General features: G+C 40.2%; 1 protein-coding gene across 3 annotated transcripts; it reads right to left on the bottom strand.

Moving 5' to 3' along the window:
• Positions 1-8,754: 8,754 nt before the first annotated feature.
• LOC308400575 (uncharacterized protein) lies at positions 8,755-16,714 on the bottom strand. Of its 3 annotated transcripts, none has more exons than XM_080888360.1 (10): positions 15,566-15,843; positions 14,435-14,534; positions 13,989-14,135; positions 13,575-13,756; positions 13,195-13,331; positions 12,979-13,069; positions 12,382-12,714; positions 12,019-12,193; positions 11,805-11,929; positions 8,755-11,606 (listed from the first exon to the last, which is right to left on the bottom strand). In XM_080888360.1, exons 2-10 carry the CDS (start codon positions 14,517-14,519, stop codon positions 11,280-11,282), a joined length of 1,602 nt encoding a protein of 533 aa, XP_080744486.1. In that variant the 5' UTR covers positions 14,520-14,534; positions 15,566-15,843; the 3' UTR covers positions 8,755-11,279. The 3 variants fall into 3 exon arrangements, with proteins under 3 accessions (XP_080744486.1, XP_080744485.1, XP_080744484.1); XM_080888359.1 differs by lacking the exon at positions 15,566-15,843 and adding an exon at positions 16,472-16,714 and having other exon boundaries at positions 8,756-11,606; positions 12,979-13,072; XM_080888358.1 differs by having other exon boundaries at positions 8,756-11,606; positions 12,979-13,072; positions 15,566-15,841.
• Positions 16,715-17,528: the final 814 nt, after the last annotated feature.

The raw sequence follows: 17,528 nt of genomic DNA, 5'->3' as shown, positions 1-17,528 counted from the left end.
CACTTAAAATGATGACAGAGTTCAGTTATTTGCACCAGAGGTACACTTCAACTGTGAGAGACAGAATGTGAAAAAAAAAAAAAATCCATGAATCCACATGGTAGGATTTGTAAAGAATTTATTCGTAAATCAGGGTGGAAAATAAGTATTTGGTCAATAACAAAAATACAACTCAATACTTTGTAACATAACCTTTGTTGGCAATAACAGAGGTCAAACGTTTACTATAGGTCTTTACCAGGTTTGCACACACAGTAGCTGGTATTTTGGCCCATTCCTCCATGCAGATCTTCTCGAGAGCAGTGATGTTTTGGGGCTGTCGCCGAGCAACACGGACTTTCAACTCCCGCCACAGATTTTCTATGGGATTGAGGTCTGGAGACTGGCTAGGCCACTCCAGGACTTTCAAATGCTTCTTACGGAGCCACTCCTTTGTTGCCCGGGCGGTGTGTTTTGGATCATTGTCATGTTGGAAGACCCAGCCTCGTTTCATCTTCAAAGTTCTCACTGATGGAAGGAGGTTTTGGCTCAAAATCTCACGATACATGGCCCCATTCATTCTGTCCTTAACACGGATCAGTCGTCCTGTCCCCTTGGCAGAAAAACAGCCCCATAGCATGATGTTTCCACCCCCATGCTTCGCAGTAGGTATGGTGTTCTTGGGATGCAACTCAGTATTCTTCTTCCTCCAAACACTACGAGTTGAGTTTATACCAAAAAGTTCTACTTTGGTTTCATCTGACCACATGACATTCTCCCAATCCTCTGCTGTATCATCCATGTGCTCTCTGGCAAACTTCAGACGGTCCTGGACATGCAGTGGCTTCAGCAGCGGAACACGTCTGGCACTGCGGGATTTGATTCCCTGCCGTTGTAGTGTGTTACTGATGGTGACCTTTGTTACTTTGGTCCCAGCTCTCTGCAGGTCATTCACCAGGTCCCCCCGTGTGGTTCTGGGATCTTTGCTCACCGTTCTCATGATCATTTTGACCCCACGGGATGAGATCTTGTGTGGAGCCCCAGATCGAGGGAGATTATCAGTGGTCTTGTATGTCTTCCATTTTCTGATGATTGCTCCCACAGTTGATTTTTTCACACCAAGCTGCTTGCCTATTGTAGATTCACTCTTCCCAGTCTGGTGCAGGTCTACAATACTTTTCCTGGTGTCCTTTGAAAGCTCTTTGGTCTTGGCCATGGCGGAGTTTGGAGTCTGACTGTTTGAGGCTGTGGACAGGTGTCTTTTATACAGATGATGAGTTCAAACATGTGCCATTCATACAGGTAACGAGTGGGGGACAGAAAAGCTTCTTACAGAAGACGTTACAGGTCTGTGAGAGCCAGAGATTTTCCTTGTTTGAGGTGACCAAATACTTATTTTCCACCCTAATTTACGAATAAATTCTTTACAAATCCTACCATGTGGATTCATGGATTTTTTTTTTTCCACATTCTGTCTCTCACAGTTGAAGTGTACCTCTGGTGCAAATTACTGACCTCTGTCATCATTTTAAGTGGGGGAACTTGCACAATCGGTGGCTGACTAAATACTTTTTTGCCCCACTGTATGTACAGAGGCCGTTGGAAAGAGTGAGCAAAGAGTGAGCAATTTATACCATTGGTCCTTGATATTTAATCAAAGTATAGACCAGATGTGGCACCCCCTCTAGGGTCTAAGCACTGTACCAGAATGGGATTTTAGGCATATGCATGGCGCTTTCATAAAGCTTAAAATCAGAATCAGAATCGTGTTTATTGGCCAAGTATATGTGCAGACACATAGAGGGAATTTGGTTCCGGTAGATGGTGGCTCTCAAGCACAGCAATGTAAATCTCACACACACACACACACACACACACAAGTGTCTATATATACACATTACACATACATACACAAAGCTATGTAAACCAACTATAAATAACGAATCTAAACGTATATACATAAAATACAGAAATGAATGAGGTGGAATGAATACTACAAAATGTACATAAGGTGCAGTTGCAGTCTGGCAGTGTGACAGGTCAACTGTTAAGAAGGGAGATGGCGAGGGGAAAGAAACTGTTCCTGTGTCGGGTGGTCCTGGTCTGCAGGCTTCTGTACCATCTGCCAGAGGGCAGCAGATCAAAAAGTCTGTGTGCAGGGTGTGAGGGGTCTGCGATGATTTTCCCTGCCCGTTTCCTGGTTCTTGAGAGGTACAGATCCTGGATGGAGGGCAGGGGGGTGCCGATGATCCTTTCTGCTGCCCATACAGTCCGCTGCAGTCTGCTTCTGTCCTGTTTAGTGGCTGCTCCATACCAGACTGTGATGGAGGAGCACAGGACAGACTCAATGACCGCAGTGTAGAACTGGATCAGCAGCTCCTGTGGAAGACTGTACTTCCCCAGTTGTCTCAGGAAGTACATCCTCTGCTGGGTCTTTTTGAGGATGGAGTTGATGTTGGTCTCCCACTTCAGGTCCTGGGAGATGGTTGTACCCAGGAACTTGAAGGTCTTCACAGTTGACACAGGGCTGTCTGATATGGTGAGGGGGAGCAGAGTTGAGGGATGTCTCCTGAAGTCCACTGTCATCTCTACAGTCTTAAGAGTGTTCAGCTCCAGATTGTGCTGACTGCACCAGAGTACCAGCCGCTCAACTTCCTGCCAGTATGCAGACTCATCACCATCTTGAATGAGGCCAATGACAGTGGTCTCTATGTGGCCTGAATGTTTTAGTTACTTAATCATTTACAAATTATATGAAAACGATATTTACCATCTTATCATAACACATGAAGTCTGTCTGTGTGTGATGATTTTTTTTTTTTTTTTTTTTTGGACTGCCAGCTCCTACACAGTCTGGAGTTCAGCGATCATACTTGGCACACAGGAATGGCTTAGACTTCTTAAGGTTCTTATCTATATTAAATGGGTGGTTGCTAGGCATCATACTAAATATGGTTTTTATGGTAGTTTTATTGTAATGGGGAGAAAATATAGGCTGGATCCTATCGAAACCACCATTTGACGAGAGGCAGGCTACATCCTGAACAAGTCACCAGTCTGTTGCTGGGCTAACACAGAGAGACATGTAGGAGCTATTTAGAATCACCAGTTAACTTAACCCTACTAAAAGATAAAGTATAAGTAACCTAAATTGATTTGCATGTCCTCCATTTTGTGCGTGTGAGATGTGTGAGACATCTTCACGAGTTTGGGTCCTCTACCAGAGGCTTGGGAATTTGTTGTCCACAGAGACCTTTGATTTCGTGCCTGGAATGTGTTGGAGTCAGTCTTCCAGTTCTGGGGTTACAACTCCTAATGCTCTTCTTACCATTGCAACCACTTTGGAATTAAAAATAGCAGCTCGATAGTGTAGTGGCAACACCACAGTCTTTCGAACAGTTGGTCAGGGGTTTTGGCCAGAGCATGGATCCAGTAAGGGTCCCCAGGTTGTGCCCCCCGTGCTGCCCAAACCTATGAGTGAGGATCATGAGTGTGATATTTACAGACATCACCTGGCTTAACAAGGTCCATGTCACTATCTCTCATTGAAGATAAATTGGATACTATACTGGAACAAGGCATACATGAAAAAGGACTGATATATAAAAATGAAAACTTAAATTTCTTTATACGGTCCACATCTGGGCCTTTATGTTTTGTTGATTTCTTGCTCTAAGTGCTTCAGACAAAACTAAAGTTGTAACTCAATCAGCTCTTTGTATTTTTTACACTTTTCTTGGTGGATACCATTAAATCAATCTCATTTGCAATTTAAATTTTAACATTTTATCTTTTATACAATCAGTTGTATAAAGGTAAACAGGGAAAGCCACATCACATTCAGCTCCAAATTGTAGCAAAAACCAAAGGACCTGATGACCTTTTTCTCTCTGTTGAGTTTGAACTACAGCAGAAGTTCTTCTCTGATGCTCTGCTCCCCAGTTTCTATCCTTTGGTTCGCTGAGTTTTCAAGATTTGGCTGGCAAAGATGATGGAAACGCTACAAAATGTAGGAAGTATACATAAACAGGTTTGTGACAAAGTTTAATAACAATTCTGAAAGGCTACAACATAACAAGCTGCGATGTGAGTCATTAAAATCTTGTCATAGGCAGCTACATTTAGTTAGCTGGATGGCTGCATATTGTGATTAAAAATTACAGTGTAGGCACGTAAGCTATACATTTTTGTTTAACAATATACAGTGGGGTGCATAATTATTTGAATTTTAAAAATTTGCTCACAAAGAAATAAACAGTAAGGTAGGTTACAGGATGACTTCATAGTATTGAGGGGACAATGGCTGGAGCCATGTATCATAAAATCATGGACGGCAACCTCCTTCGTTCAGTCAGAACACTGAAGATGGGTCCTTTCAACATGACAGTCACTCAAAACATACTTCCAAGGTAAGAAAGCAGCACCTAAATAAGCACATTTTAAATCTAAACGAATTAGGAAGTTTCTGTAAAGAAGAGTGGATCAAAATCCTTCCTAGCAAGTGTGCAAATCTGGTGACTACCAACAAGAAATGTTCAATCACCTTGCTTGCCACGAACAATATACTCCCATTTTTGCTTTGGGATCAAAGACTTACAGTGGGGGAAAAAAGTATTTAGTCAGCCACCGATTGTGCAAGTTCCCCCACTTAAAATGATGACAGAGGTCAGTAATTTGCACCAGAGGTACACTTCAACTGTGAGAGACAGAATGTGAAAAACAAATCCATGAATTCACATGGTAGGATTTGTAAAGAATTTATTCGTAAATTAGGGTGGAAAATAAGTATTTGGTCACCTCAAACAAGGAAAATCTCTGGCTCTCACAGACCTGTAACGTCTTCTGTAAGAAGCTTTTCTGTCCCCCACTCGTTACCTGTATGAATGGCACCTGTTTGAACTCATCATCTGTATAAAAGACACCTGTCCACAGCCTCAAACAGTCAGACTCCAAACTCCGCCATGGCCAAGACCAAAGAGCTTTCGAAGGACACCAGGAAAAGTATTGTAGACCTGCACCAGACTGGGAAGAATGAATCTACAATAGGCAAGCAGCTTGGTGTGAAAAAATCAACTGTGGGAGCAATCATCAGAAAATGGAAGACATACAAGACCACTGATAATCTCCCTCGATCTGGGGCTCCACGCAAGATCTCATCCCGTGGGGTCAAAATGATCATGAGAACGGTGAGCAAAGATCCCAGAACCACACGGGGGGACCTGGTGAATGACCTGCAGAGAGCTGGGACCAAAGTAACAAAGGTCACCATCAGTAACACACTACAACGGCAGGGAATCAAATCCCGCAGTGCCAGACGTGTTCCGTTGCTGAAGCCAGTGCATGTCCAGGCCCGTCTGAAGTTTGCCAGAGAGCACATGGATGATACAGCAGAGGATTGGGAGAATGTCATGTGGTCAGATGAAACCAAAGTAGAACTTTTTGGTATAAACTCAACTCGTTGTGTTTGGAGGAAGAAGAATACTGAGTTGCATCCCAAGAACACCATACCTACTGTGAAGCATGGGGGTGGAAACATCATGCTATGGGGCTGTTTTTCTGCCAAGGGGACAGGACGACTGATCCGTGTTAAGGACAGAATGAATGGGGCCATGTATCGTGAGATTTTGAGCCAAAACCTCCTTCCATCAGTCAGAACTTTGAAGATGAAACGAGGCTGGGTCTTCCAACATGACAATGATCTAAAACACACTGCCCGGGCAACAAAGGAGTGGCTCCGTAAGAAGCATTTGAAAGTCCTGGAGTGGCCTAGCCAGTCTCCAGACCTCAACCCCATAGAAAATCTGTGGCGGGAGTTGAAAGTCCGTGTTGCTCGGCGACAGCCCCAAAACATCACTGCTCTCGAGAAGATCTGCATGGAGGAATGGGCCAAAATACCAGCTACTGTGTGTGCAAACCTGGTAAAGACCTATAGTAAACGTTTGACCTCTGTTATTGCCAACAAAGGTTATGTTACAAAGTATTGAGTTGTATTTTTGTTATTGACCAAATACTTATTTTCCACCCTGATTTACGAATAAATTCTTTACAAATCCTACCATGTGGATTCATGGATTTTTTTTTATTTTTTATTTTATTTTTTCACATTCTGTCTCTCACAGTTGAAGTGTACCTCTGGTGCAAATTACTGACCTCTGTCATCATTTTAGGTGGGGGAACTTGCACAATCGGTGGCTGACTAAATACTTTTTTGCCCCACTGTATTTAAAACAGTGACATACAAATCATTTATAACTTTCACGTAATGTGTTATTTTATTAATTTTGGGGTTGATATTGTGTCTTTATTAAAATGAAACAACCATAAAAAATAAAGGCTGTTCATTTCTTTCTAAGTGAACAAACTTTCAAATTCAGAAGGGGATAAAATAATTATTTCCCACACTGTATTTAATCTTATACCACAATCATCCCACCTGACTTAGAGTCCCAGTCTCAGTGCCCAGCTTATACAGGGCCCATCCTGGAACAAGCAGGATGGAGGAGAGGGCCAGTATCCACCCCAGCACATATGCCCAGGATGGATAGATGTACCACCGATTAAAGGTCAGAGGCTTGTACTCAGTGAAAGAATAGCCTGAGAAATCAAAAGGAGATGGTTTAGCTGGTGGCGAATTGAGTGCTGACATCCTAACACTTACAGCTCAACTCACTAGTGAGACCAGTGGTGTGAGGTAGAGCCAGCAGAGTTTAAAGAAGTAGTTGGCTTGTGTTTTCCTGTCATGTCCTTTATTATGTCATACAGCCGATCTACTCCTTAATAGGAAAACAAACAAGATAAACAACATATATTGATCACACTTGGTGTTAAACGGCACTATAATGTCTATAGTGTCCAAAAGATAAATCTGAGAAAATTTCCCTGATCATGTCATCACCACGACATCACTAGGGAACGATATGGAAGAGCACACCTACCAAATATCCAACCCAGTGCCAGAGTTCAAAACACACATAGGAAGAGGATGCAGGCTCCATTACAAGCATAGTAGTCCAACAACTGGAACACAAACATTCCTCCCTAGACACAATGACACAGATATTTCATATGTGTTTAGTTTTAAAATCTAAAATCAGAAACTTAGGATATATAATTTTTAAATATTTTCTTTCAGACCCCTACACACATTTCTAAAACATTTTTTGGCAGTGATACATTACATACAGACCTCAGTAACCATGACAAGCTGAGAGAAGAAACATATCAGGCAGTAGAGAAGGAGAAAAATCTCCCTTCGGCCAGCTCTGCGCAACACTTTGGGAAACATATCGACAAAGGACGTCATCACTACTTCCATGGCAACAAACTGTGCAGAAAATGGACAAAACACTTAGTAAATAGCAACGCATAAATGCAAAGTTTCAGAGTTGTGTGTGTCTTACTTGTGAATCAAGACGCAAGAGAATGAGCATAACAAAGAAACAGATGGACCACAGTTGAGGCAGGGGCATCATGGCTACAGCCTGAGGGTATCCTGGTATGAACGCCAGGCCTGGACCTGAAACACAACAGCATGATGCCAGAAAACTGAGCTCCTTCTATATAAAACATGCCAGCCAGTGTTGAATGTTTGTGTTTTAGTTTGGACAGTTTGTGGTGTGTAATGGCATAAATATGACAGCAGGAATGCAGTAAATTGAACAGCCACCTGTGCCTGCTTATATTAACAAATATTACTTTGCTACTCATGTTTGACTGTCCACAAGATGGTGCAAGAGGCTGAGATTTGATTTGTATGGAATTTTGTTTTCACCATTGAGGGGGAAGAAAACAAGAACACCATTAACCAGTTCCTAAAATCATCTTTAAAAAAAGAAAAAAGTAAACATGTCATGTTCATTGTTTCTGCTCTTACTGTCCTTCTTCAATGACAGTGAAACAAAATATATTTATTTAAACATGAAAGGGACACAGATTTATATGTGATGTGTGTTTTGGCTAAACAAGAGTTACGTTTTTCCAAGTGTTGATGAGCTCTGATGAGAGCCTATTGTTTTATTCCACTCCTCTTGTTTAAGCTCTAGGCAGTTCTTCTCCCTCAGTGCCTGCTCCCATATTTTCAGTCTCTTGCTTTCTACATCCGAGCACAGCAGACGGCCTAAAACTTTTTTTATTGGTAAGCTGGAGAAAATAACCTCTAACGAGTGAAATACCATTTAAATTGATATTGTTCACCAAGTATGGTTTGCATTGGTTGTTGTAGAGTACACAGCAAAATCTCCAGTGTTAATTCAACTCCTATAGTGTTAAAGTTAACACTTTTCCAGTGTTTATATAATTCTCACTGGTTTAGAGTTAAAGTAACACTTTGCAAAGTGTTATTATTTTAACTCCATTGTAGTGTTAAAAATATAACACCCATAGTGTTAAAATTTCACTCTGTATGGTGTGAAGTGTCTTCACTCAGAGTGTAACTACCTAACATTTATAGTGTTGTTTTAGGACACTGATAAGTGTTCACTTTTACACTGGCTTGGGTTAACTCTTTTCACTGAGGGTGTTACTACACAACAACTATGGTGTTATTTATGACACTTTTAAGTGTTTATTTTCACACTGGATTGTGTTGACTGTTTTCACTTAGAGTGTTATTCTGTAACTTTTACAGTGTTATTTTGGCACTTTAAAGTGACATATATGAGCTTTTAAATACTAGTCTGTATTAATTGTCTGAATACAAAAATGCATTAAAGTGCAATTACTGTATGACTACTGTGTTACATTCAGTGAAAGTCCTTGTTAAGTCCCTTTACAGGATAAAAGGAGAAAACATAAAATTGGTCACATAAGCATTTTAATAAATATTAAATTCCAAGCACCATACAGCATACGTTCACAACAAAAATAATGGCACAATGTACAGACCATCATCATCACCATAAGCACTTTGCAAATCAAAGGGCTTGTATATTTCAATACAGTCTGCTTTAACAACATCTTTTTCATCCGTTTCAAACACTTTATAAGCATGGCAATGTTCACTGAAATTTTCAACCACAAGCTTCTGAACTATGAAGTAGGTGTGACTATTGACCAAAACTATTGTTTTTATTCTGCAAAACACCGGCATCTCATGTTCAGAACCACAACAAATGACCAATCCTGTTCTGTACTCAGTCCCATTAATGTTAACCCAATTAGCAGCGAAAGCCTCTTCTGCAACAGCAGGCAAGCCTAGGGAGATCATTTCACTATTTTCCTCACTATCAACATCAAATGATTTCAAGGGCCCATACTCAACATGGCTTAAAGGACATGTCTCCCACTTGTATGCTATGGATGTTTGATGTTTTTTGGCAAGTGACACTGTGATGTTCTTAAAGTTCTTAAGGGTGTCTTTGAACACCCTATGTTTAGCCTCACCTCTCATGCTCCATACATGCAATAATGGCCCAATTTTTCTGATGCAAGTTGGGTAGTGCAACATAAAGTGGTGTTTGGGAATCATGTTCCTACCTGGATACAACAATTTGAACAAGTCATGATGTTCCATTGTTAAATGTTTTAGAAGCACAGTCATGCCATGTGTAACAGATGGAGAGAATATGATGTTAATTATTTGCAACAATAGCAATAGCATAGTCCAGTTCTGATTTCCTTCTGGCACAATATCACCAAAAATTAAAGGAATGTTTCTTATCAGACAAAGAGTCTGAATGGAGTTAAGACCTATACTATTACCACTACTGTCTAAGTTCACCCTTGTTGGACGATTTTTGCTCTCCAAGTAGCCATAGTCAAAAGCATAGATCCGTGACAAAAGAGCAGGTTTCGGCAGAAAATTGTCTGACAGATATTCCAACAGTAACTTTATCTCATATTGTGCTACCCCTTCGAGAATATCATGCATAATGTCCAAGGAAAAGTTCTGGCAAACATGAAAGAATTGAAGAGTGTTCAGTGTAGAATTCTTTCTTAAGCCAAACACATGTAGCTTTTGAGGATCAGATTGCAACTCACTGCAGTGCATTTCAAAAAGTTCTTTCCCTCGTAAGATGATCTTTGGATCATCCTCAGTATACACACTCTGTGCATCCTGTTTTGCAATTAAACACAAACGACAAAAGTAACGTCCACTGAAAGACTCAACAAAACCCAAAATTGAGTGCATCCCCAAGTTGTCCCCAGTTATCTGACATATAGTGCCATGGACCTTTTCAGATGAGAAGGGTAAATCAATGCCATGGCTCTCCAAAAACTTTATGTCATCAATCAGAGGCTGTAAAATAGGATCAAAGCCGTATTTTTTCACATCTTCTGCATGAAACAATGCAACCAAATGAATGTTCATCAATGCAGAATTTAACTTTGGAGGCAGATTTCTGAGGACAAAATAGATTGCACCAACTTTGTGAACACCACGTTTGGAACCAAGTGGATTAGCAGTCTCAAAGTCATCATAATAAAGCTGAATTTGCAAAGAAGTCTGTGGTTTTGAAAACAATGGATGAGACTTATAGTAACTCCCATCACAAAAGTCTTCATATCTGTCTTCTTTTGATACACATGGTTTAGCAAGCAGCTCGCAAATATAAGAATTGCGACATATAAATTTGATTGTTTCCAAAATTGGAATGTACACAAAAGTGTCTTTTACTGGTACCTGGTCATAAGTGCCTGATTTTTTATTTAACCTTGTATCATAGCGTATTCCTAAAGTCTTTTCCACTGGATCCACAATTCCCCATTTTTCACGGAAATATGACTTTCTTTTAGCTTCAGTGTCGAACTTCTCAACTGGATTGTCAAAAGTCTCAAGACATTTTTCCACTGGAGATCTAACAGGATTTTCTGTTGGCACAACGTTCAGTACTTTATGTTTAAACTCACAGTGCAGTCCATCAGCAAAATCTTCCAAATCACAAACAAGTGATGACACAAAACTATTTGCCAAACCACTACCATTGAGTTTACCAATAATTTTAGTGCAAATTGCTTCAGAATTTTTTTTAATTCTTTGACCTGACCCATTGTTTTCAGAACACCCAACCTCTAGGCTCTGAGTAACACTTGTTCCTGCAACTGCTATGTCTGTATCTTGTAATCTGTCAAAATCAGCTTGAAATGACTCTGAGGGTTCTGCATCACCACTTTGACAACAATCTTCATCATGAACACTATTTAAATGTTTTTTTAAACCAGAATATGTAGTGAACTGACGGCTGCAACCATCTTGTGAACAAGCCAACTTAAATTTGGTGCTTGGATAAAAACTGTGACCTAGTCGCAAATGACTTATCAAAGCCTGACTGGTGCTATGCAGAGTTTGACAGATAAAACATTTAAACATGGTTCTCATTCAACATTTTGGCACGCAACTCACGAACACGTGGTGACTCATCTGTTGAGGTGGCATCAATGTTGAATATGGTGGTCTGCACAAAACTGTAGAGATGAACCAGTGACTCGTCGTAAGATAAGTTGAACACGTAGTGGGATTTGAAAAGTTCATCAAAAGCACTGAGTGAGCTGGTGGCTTGGCAGGGGATGAGCTGTTTGTCCACTGCGATGTAGAAGGTGTCAATGCTGTTCTGGGTTCGACCAACAGCGAGGATGTATGGTTGTTTACCATCTCTTGCTTGCAAGTGTTCATCAATGCTGCAGCATGACTAAAAACAAATGAGATATTGACATATAGGCCTAGCTTATACTTGCTGAGTATGAACCATTCATTCAGTTTGACATTATGTGCCTTGCTAACTTATTACAAAATACTAAGACACATACTTCATGGAGAGGAAAACTAAAAAGTGCAAAAACTGAAAAAGTGTTTTGTAGGATTTTAAAAAGTGAGACAACATATTTACCTTGTGAAAGTGCACCATTTTGTGTGCTGCATCAGTTGGACTTATTTTGGTTCTCCTCTTTCGTCCAGCTGTGGGTGGCAAAAGTTGAAGGAGTAGCAGCAGAGAGGCCATGTCACTGTCCCAGTCTGTGTATGGTTGAATTTATAAAACAATTTCAAAATGACAGGTAAAAATAAATATTATTAAAATCAAACAAGCATGGTGCGACGCCTACCATTTACATCACTCTCTGTTGGTTTCTCAGCAGCTTTTATCAAACGACACAGGTCAGTTGACTGAGTCAGCTGTTTGGCTTCTTTAATAACCTTTGGCTTGAATGACATGTCCCACTTCTCAAGCAACTTGGTGGCTGTTTCAGCACCAAACAGCAGCAGGAAGTCTTGATTGACCTGTTCATCATACACACAGGACATAAAGACAGTGCTCAACATTGTTTACATTGCAATGTGATTTTGACCAATATGGGATATAGCCTGACTGGGATGACCAATGATCACATCTTTTACTGTTGCCATCCACATCAGCAAAACAAAAAAAAAAGGATTAACAGTTGAAAATATCAAGTGATTTGACTTACTAGTCCTTTGACATCCAAAAAGCGTGGAAATGTTTTGAAGACATCTGCAGTTCTTTGTGGATCATGCACCAGATCCTGGCGATGTTGGAACGTCATTTTCATCTTCTGAAATACACTTGCTTCATCAGGAGAGTGAACAAGAAATGAGATGGCCTCCTTGCAGGCATCTCCATCAAGTTGCTGAGGCAATGTGGTTGCTAATCTTCTGCGCTTAGGCCCTTGTTCTTGATGCACTGGGACTTCCTTCACTGGCCGTTTGGTTGTAGACCTGGACATGGTTTTGAGGCGCCACGCTACATATCCAGTGCCTTTCACTCCGTCGTAGAAATGCTCCTGTCACATTTAAACATAGATGAAAAATAAACATCAAATGCGATCTTACAGACTTTGCAGATTCAGCAAAAAGAAACCCAAGGACTATTATCATGTAACAGGTGCAATACATGTTAAACAACATCCACAATTTCAATACAGTTTTATGACAATAGTTATTACGAAAGAGGAATTAAGATTTTTCTTTTAAATCATTTAGCTGATGTAATTATTCCATGATGAAAACTAAATAATGTGCTGTTTTACAATCACTGCATGACTTACATAGCCGTTTGGAGAAAATGGATCCTTCAATGAGGGAAAGAGTGTAATTATTCCAAGGGCATATTTCTCCTTTTGCTTACGGGAGGGAATTCTGCTATAGAGGAAATACAATTGACAATGTTAAATCAGAAGTATGTGTCTTTACTGCAGTATACATTACAAGAATATTCCATATGGCCCATCTTTACTTTTTTTATTAGGTACTATTACTCTTACCCATGTCTCTCAGTCATATCACTTGCCAATATGTTAACAAGCTGCCGCCGGGTGCGGTGGCTCAGTGAATTTTCGGCATTGTATTCTTCAAGAATTTCCTCTCCACCAGGTTTCCTAGTCAAGGCATTTTTAACCATCTGCTCATATAAAAGGGAAAATAATAACAATAAAAACTTGTTTGTCAGTAAAGGTGAAAGTTTAGAGGAATGTCAACAAACCTGTGAAAGACATATCTAGCAAGAAGCACTAACTTCTACTAACATTTTTTCATACAGGGCAAGTTGGGAACCACCATGTTTTGAATTTCAATTTGTATAACAATCTACAGTATAAATGGTGTCAACTCAAAAATACAAAAGACATTTTCTGTTCTCAATTACCTCTTTTGCAGCCTCTGACACAGAAACATTTGGTGCAGAACTGTCTTTGCTGGATCTACTGCGGCCTGCAGGAATGCCCTTTTCCCTGAGGTCACTGTCACTTGATGAAAGTGATATAGTGTCCGTGAGGGAAGATAATGTATCCGAGGAGGATGGTGTGGAATGAGCTAAAGGACAAAAATCTTTGGGAGAGATGATTTGGTTAACTTTCTTTAGGCTACTCCACAATGCCATTAATAACACAATTTCAATGTTCATGTTCAGACAACATTCTATACAAATATGACCCAGCCCTGTCCACTGTCATGTATATTGCATGAAGACAGGTCAATGTCATCTGCATCAAGAGCAAAAGAACTTGGCTCTACATTGAGTGGGCTATACTCTGAAAATTTAAGTTATGATAACATTTACCTTCATCTGAAATCTTTTCACGTATTGTCAGGCATAGGTCTGGTTGGGCCTCCAGTAACTCCAGAAAAATGTCTTCTTCGACAGCTGTGTCAGTTTCATCGAAAATATCAAGGTCAGCAGCATCCGGAAGTCCAAACTTGGTTTTGGCTTTACAAAAAGATAAGCATAATGTCACCTAAAACGCCTGAAAAACTTTTTTAAAAACTAATTTTGACTTTTTTATTTAGCTAATATTTATTAACAGCTGTTTTACCTGTCTTTAAAATGGTTAAATTAGACAAGTCTGCAGCAACAATATAGGCCTAGGCCTACTGCTCTGTACTGTTTTTAATGTCACACATTAAAATAAAATGTGTTAACATTTAATTCGTTTTTTAAATAGATGAGATGCAAACATGATGAACTGATACATGTGCAACAAATTTTGTTCTGCCAGGTTATCTTACCTTCACTGATGAATTCTAGATAAGTGAATCCTGCGTGCAATTTAATGTACTTCTTTACATTGAGGTATTTCACTTTCAGCAACATGTCTTACAACAGCACCTGGTGGAGAGAAGGGGGCACAGAATATTTTTTACCATATATTTAAACCATAGCTTAAGTGGCAACAAATCCGGACAACTTTAAGAAAATATTAGGCTATACATTGTGTGATGATCTGTGAAGGGGTGACAGACCACTTCAACCTCAGGAACATAATTTGGCTTCCCCCTGCGCACTAAAATAGCTGAACTTGGGTACACAGAAATAGCATCCAATGAATTATCCACCCATCCACATGTTTATAAGACGACAACGGCGATCTTCTCGTCTGCACGCAGGCTAGATACTTAGTTCTGCTATGTTGCGAGTAAATCGCTGTAGCCTACTTGGGGAAAAGCATCTCTGTTTAAACCATGTCAGGATGATAATCCACATAAAATTTCCTGTTGAACGCACACCTGCCTTCATCACGCTTTCACTTATGACAACAAATATCCCTTATACTGTAAATTAATGAGTGCAAGTCTTACATTTATATCGGGAGTTTCTGACACATGCACAGCCGTCTGGCTAGTTGCTACTTTGTGGTGGTTGTTTTGTGACACGACATGCTAGGATTATCAGTGGAGGCGACGTCAACGACCCTCAGTCGTTATACCGCTTTGTCTTAAACACTGGATGGTAGCCTATTTCACTAAAACTGTAGAAAAGGGGAAAATGTTCCCTTAGATTAGGCCTACTACAACATAGGGCTGCTCGATTATGGCAAAAATGATAATCACGATTATTTTCACTGAAATTGAGATCTCGATTATTTGACGATATTTATTTAACAATAACAATGTATTGAATAATGACTTTAAAGATTGTCAAAAAATAATATAAAATAGTGTGCAAATACTGATAACAGTGCAAATGTTTGCAATATAAAAAATAAATGAAAAATGTAAACATCTATGTTTAGTGAACGTTGCAGTGTTGCTCTGTGGTGCAGCTACAACACTGTAGCAAAGTTTACACACTATGTCTACTTGATCCACGTCTGACTCCGTGAACCCATAATGTTTCCACACCCCTGAAGTTTTTTTTACCTCTCTTTTCAACCAACGGCAGTCACTCTCCTCTCCAAATAACTTCTGCTTAGCTTTCCGAGCTTCCCTCGGGTCCTCTTAATTGTTGTGACACGTGTTCGAAATGCAGAGAGGTGCGCTCGATTTGCCACACGGAGCAGCGCGAGAGTAAAGCACGAGGGAGGGGCTAATAATCGGCTCAGTCATTTTTAATGATCGTTGAAAGCCCAGATCGTAATCGTGATTAAAATTCGATTAATTGAGCAGCCCTACTACAACATGTATGATATATCCTAACCGTTAGCAAGCAATCCATGCACAAACACAGCGCGCCTTGCTTGGTCACTAACATCTAACAGAATTCCATAACCCCCTGCCACTTCAAAGATTTGTAGGCTAGGCTACTGCTAAACTCGCTGGTAGCACGTGTAATTAGCCTATCTTGACGCTTTCCAAAACTTGACTTGAACGTCTCCATGTGATTGTTTAGTTCACTTTTAAATAGGATATTTCTGAGGCGAATGTTCGCTTCCCTTAAAAGCAGTGGGCTAAACGCATTTGTCTTAGCTGCCAGCTAGGCTACCACAAATTCAAATTTTAACATTACATTTAACATATCCAGAGGATAGCTAACTCCTCCCTCGTTTCATTTAATAAGCATTGAACACTGGAAAGCATTTCTCTTATGACATTAGAACTAACTAGAATTGAGAATTATATTAAGCACGCATTTATTTTCGCTGCAATATTAACTTGTTATAGAGGATAGTTTAGCTACCTAAGCTAACGAATCCCATCTCTTACCGCAGATGAATACACTCCACATTAGGAAAATATTGCATGCTTCTGATAAATAATGTTATAGGCTAGTTAGTTACAATATTTAATAATGATAAAATAACATAGGTCTTGTTGTATAGTTCTTACCTGAACAACCTCCTCGATCTTGACAGCAAACTTCTGGCGGACTCCTCATGCCCATGAGCGCGAAAAACCCGGATGTGGAAATCAACTCCAAATGAGTGTTATAGTATTGACTCTTTGAAATAACTCCGGCTACAGAGCTTTTTCAGCACCGTTAGTGTTACTGTAACTCTCAAACCAACACTTTTCAACTCGAAATTTTTAACACCAGTAATTTTAACTCACATCAACACTTCGGATTTTGCTGTGTACGGAGTGAAAATGGGGAGTTTACTGAGCCATGGCGTCACGTAAACACTGAGCATCCCTCTCAACAGCGGTAAGCTAAATGTGGCTAATTAGACACATGAGTGGTTAAATTGAATTGATATACCTTTATTAGTCCCACAAGGGGAAATTTCATAAGGCTGTCGACCTATTGCATGCAATGGCGGCGCCATCTTACCCTCCGACCATACATACATTTCACAAACCATCACATGGGGAAGACAGGTCAGAGAGGTATAACAATGGAAAATGCATCACATGAGGAAAGATAAGGAGAAAGAAAAATAACTCCCCCCAGACTGAGCTCCAACAGGGAGATCAGTTTGAGAACAGAAAAAAAAAAACAAAAAAACCCCACCTCTGCACATAGGACATGAAAAAACTCTTAATACACCAAAGAAACACATGACAAGCAACAGGGGTGGGTAAAGGGTGCAGCATCAGAAGGGAATAAGTGTAGAAAGGGGTTTGGAAAGGGAGGGGGGGATGAGTGTGTGCGTGTCCAGAGTTCAGCTGAGACAGTGTCCTTCGCCCTGCTAGGCTAAGTAAACAGTCTTCCAGCCAACCCAGGTGGCCTTGCATGGAATGGGAAGGAACAGACTAAACACAGTCGTTATCAGGGTGTTGTTGTTCAGCTCCAGCCTTGAGACCGCAGCTGGCGCCAAAGGGGCTATCCGCATGAAGTGATGGTGCTTTTTACTTTAGTGCGAACAGCTCATATGAATTTCAAAGCAGTGGCTTTTTTCAGTGTTTTATGTGTTATTAACCATGTTATTAAATTAATGCAAGTAAG

Source organism: Rhamphochromis sp. 'chilingali' (assembly GCF_963969265.1).
Source record: "Rhamphochromis sp. 'chilingali' genome assembly, chromosome: 8".
Lineage (NCBI taxonomy): Eukaryota > Metazoa > Chordata > Actinopteri > Cichliformes > Cichlidae > Rhamphochromis > Rhamphochromis sp. 'chilingali'.
This window is presented reverse-complemented; position numbering and strand designations above follow the sequence as displayed.

Bases quoted from the DNA above. Each gene is read 5' to 3' on its own strand.
- LOC308400575 (XM_080888359.1), bottom strand. From the start codon at position 14,519: ATGTTGCTGAAAGTGAAATACCTCAATGTAAAGAAGTACATTAAATTG. The intron at 13,073-13,194 runs GTAAGAGTAATA...TTTCCTCTATAG, and splicing joins GATATGACTGAGAGACATGG to CAGAATTCCCTCCCGTAAGC. The intron at 12,715-12,978 runs GTAAGTCATGCA...TAAATGTGACAG, and splicing joins CATTTTCTCCAAACGGCTAT to GAGCATTTCTACGACGGAGT.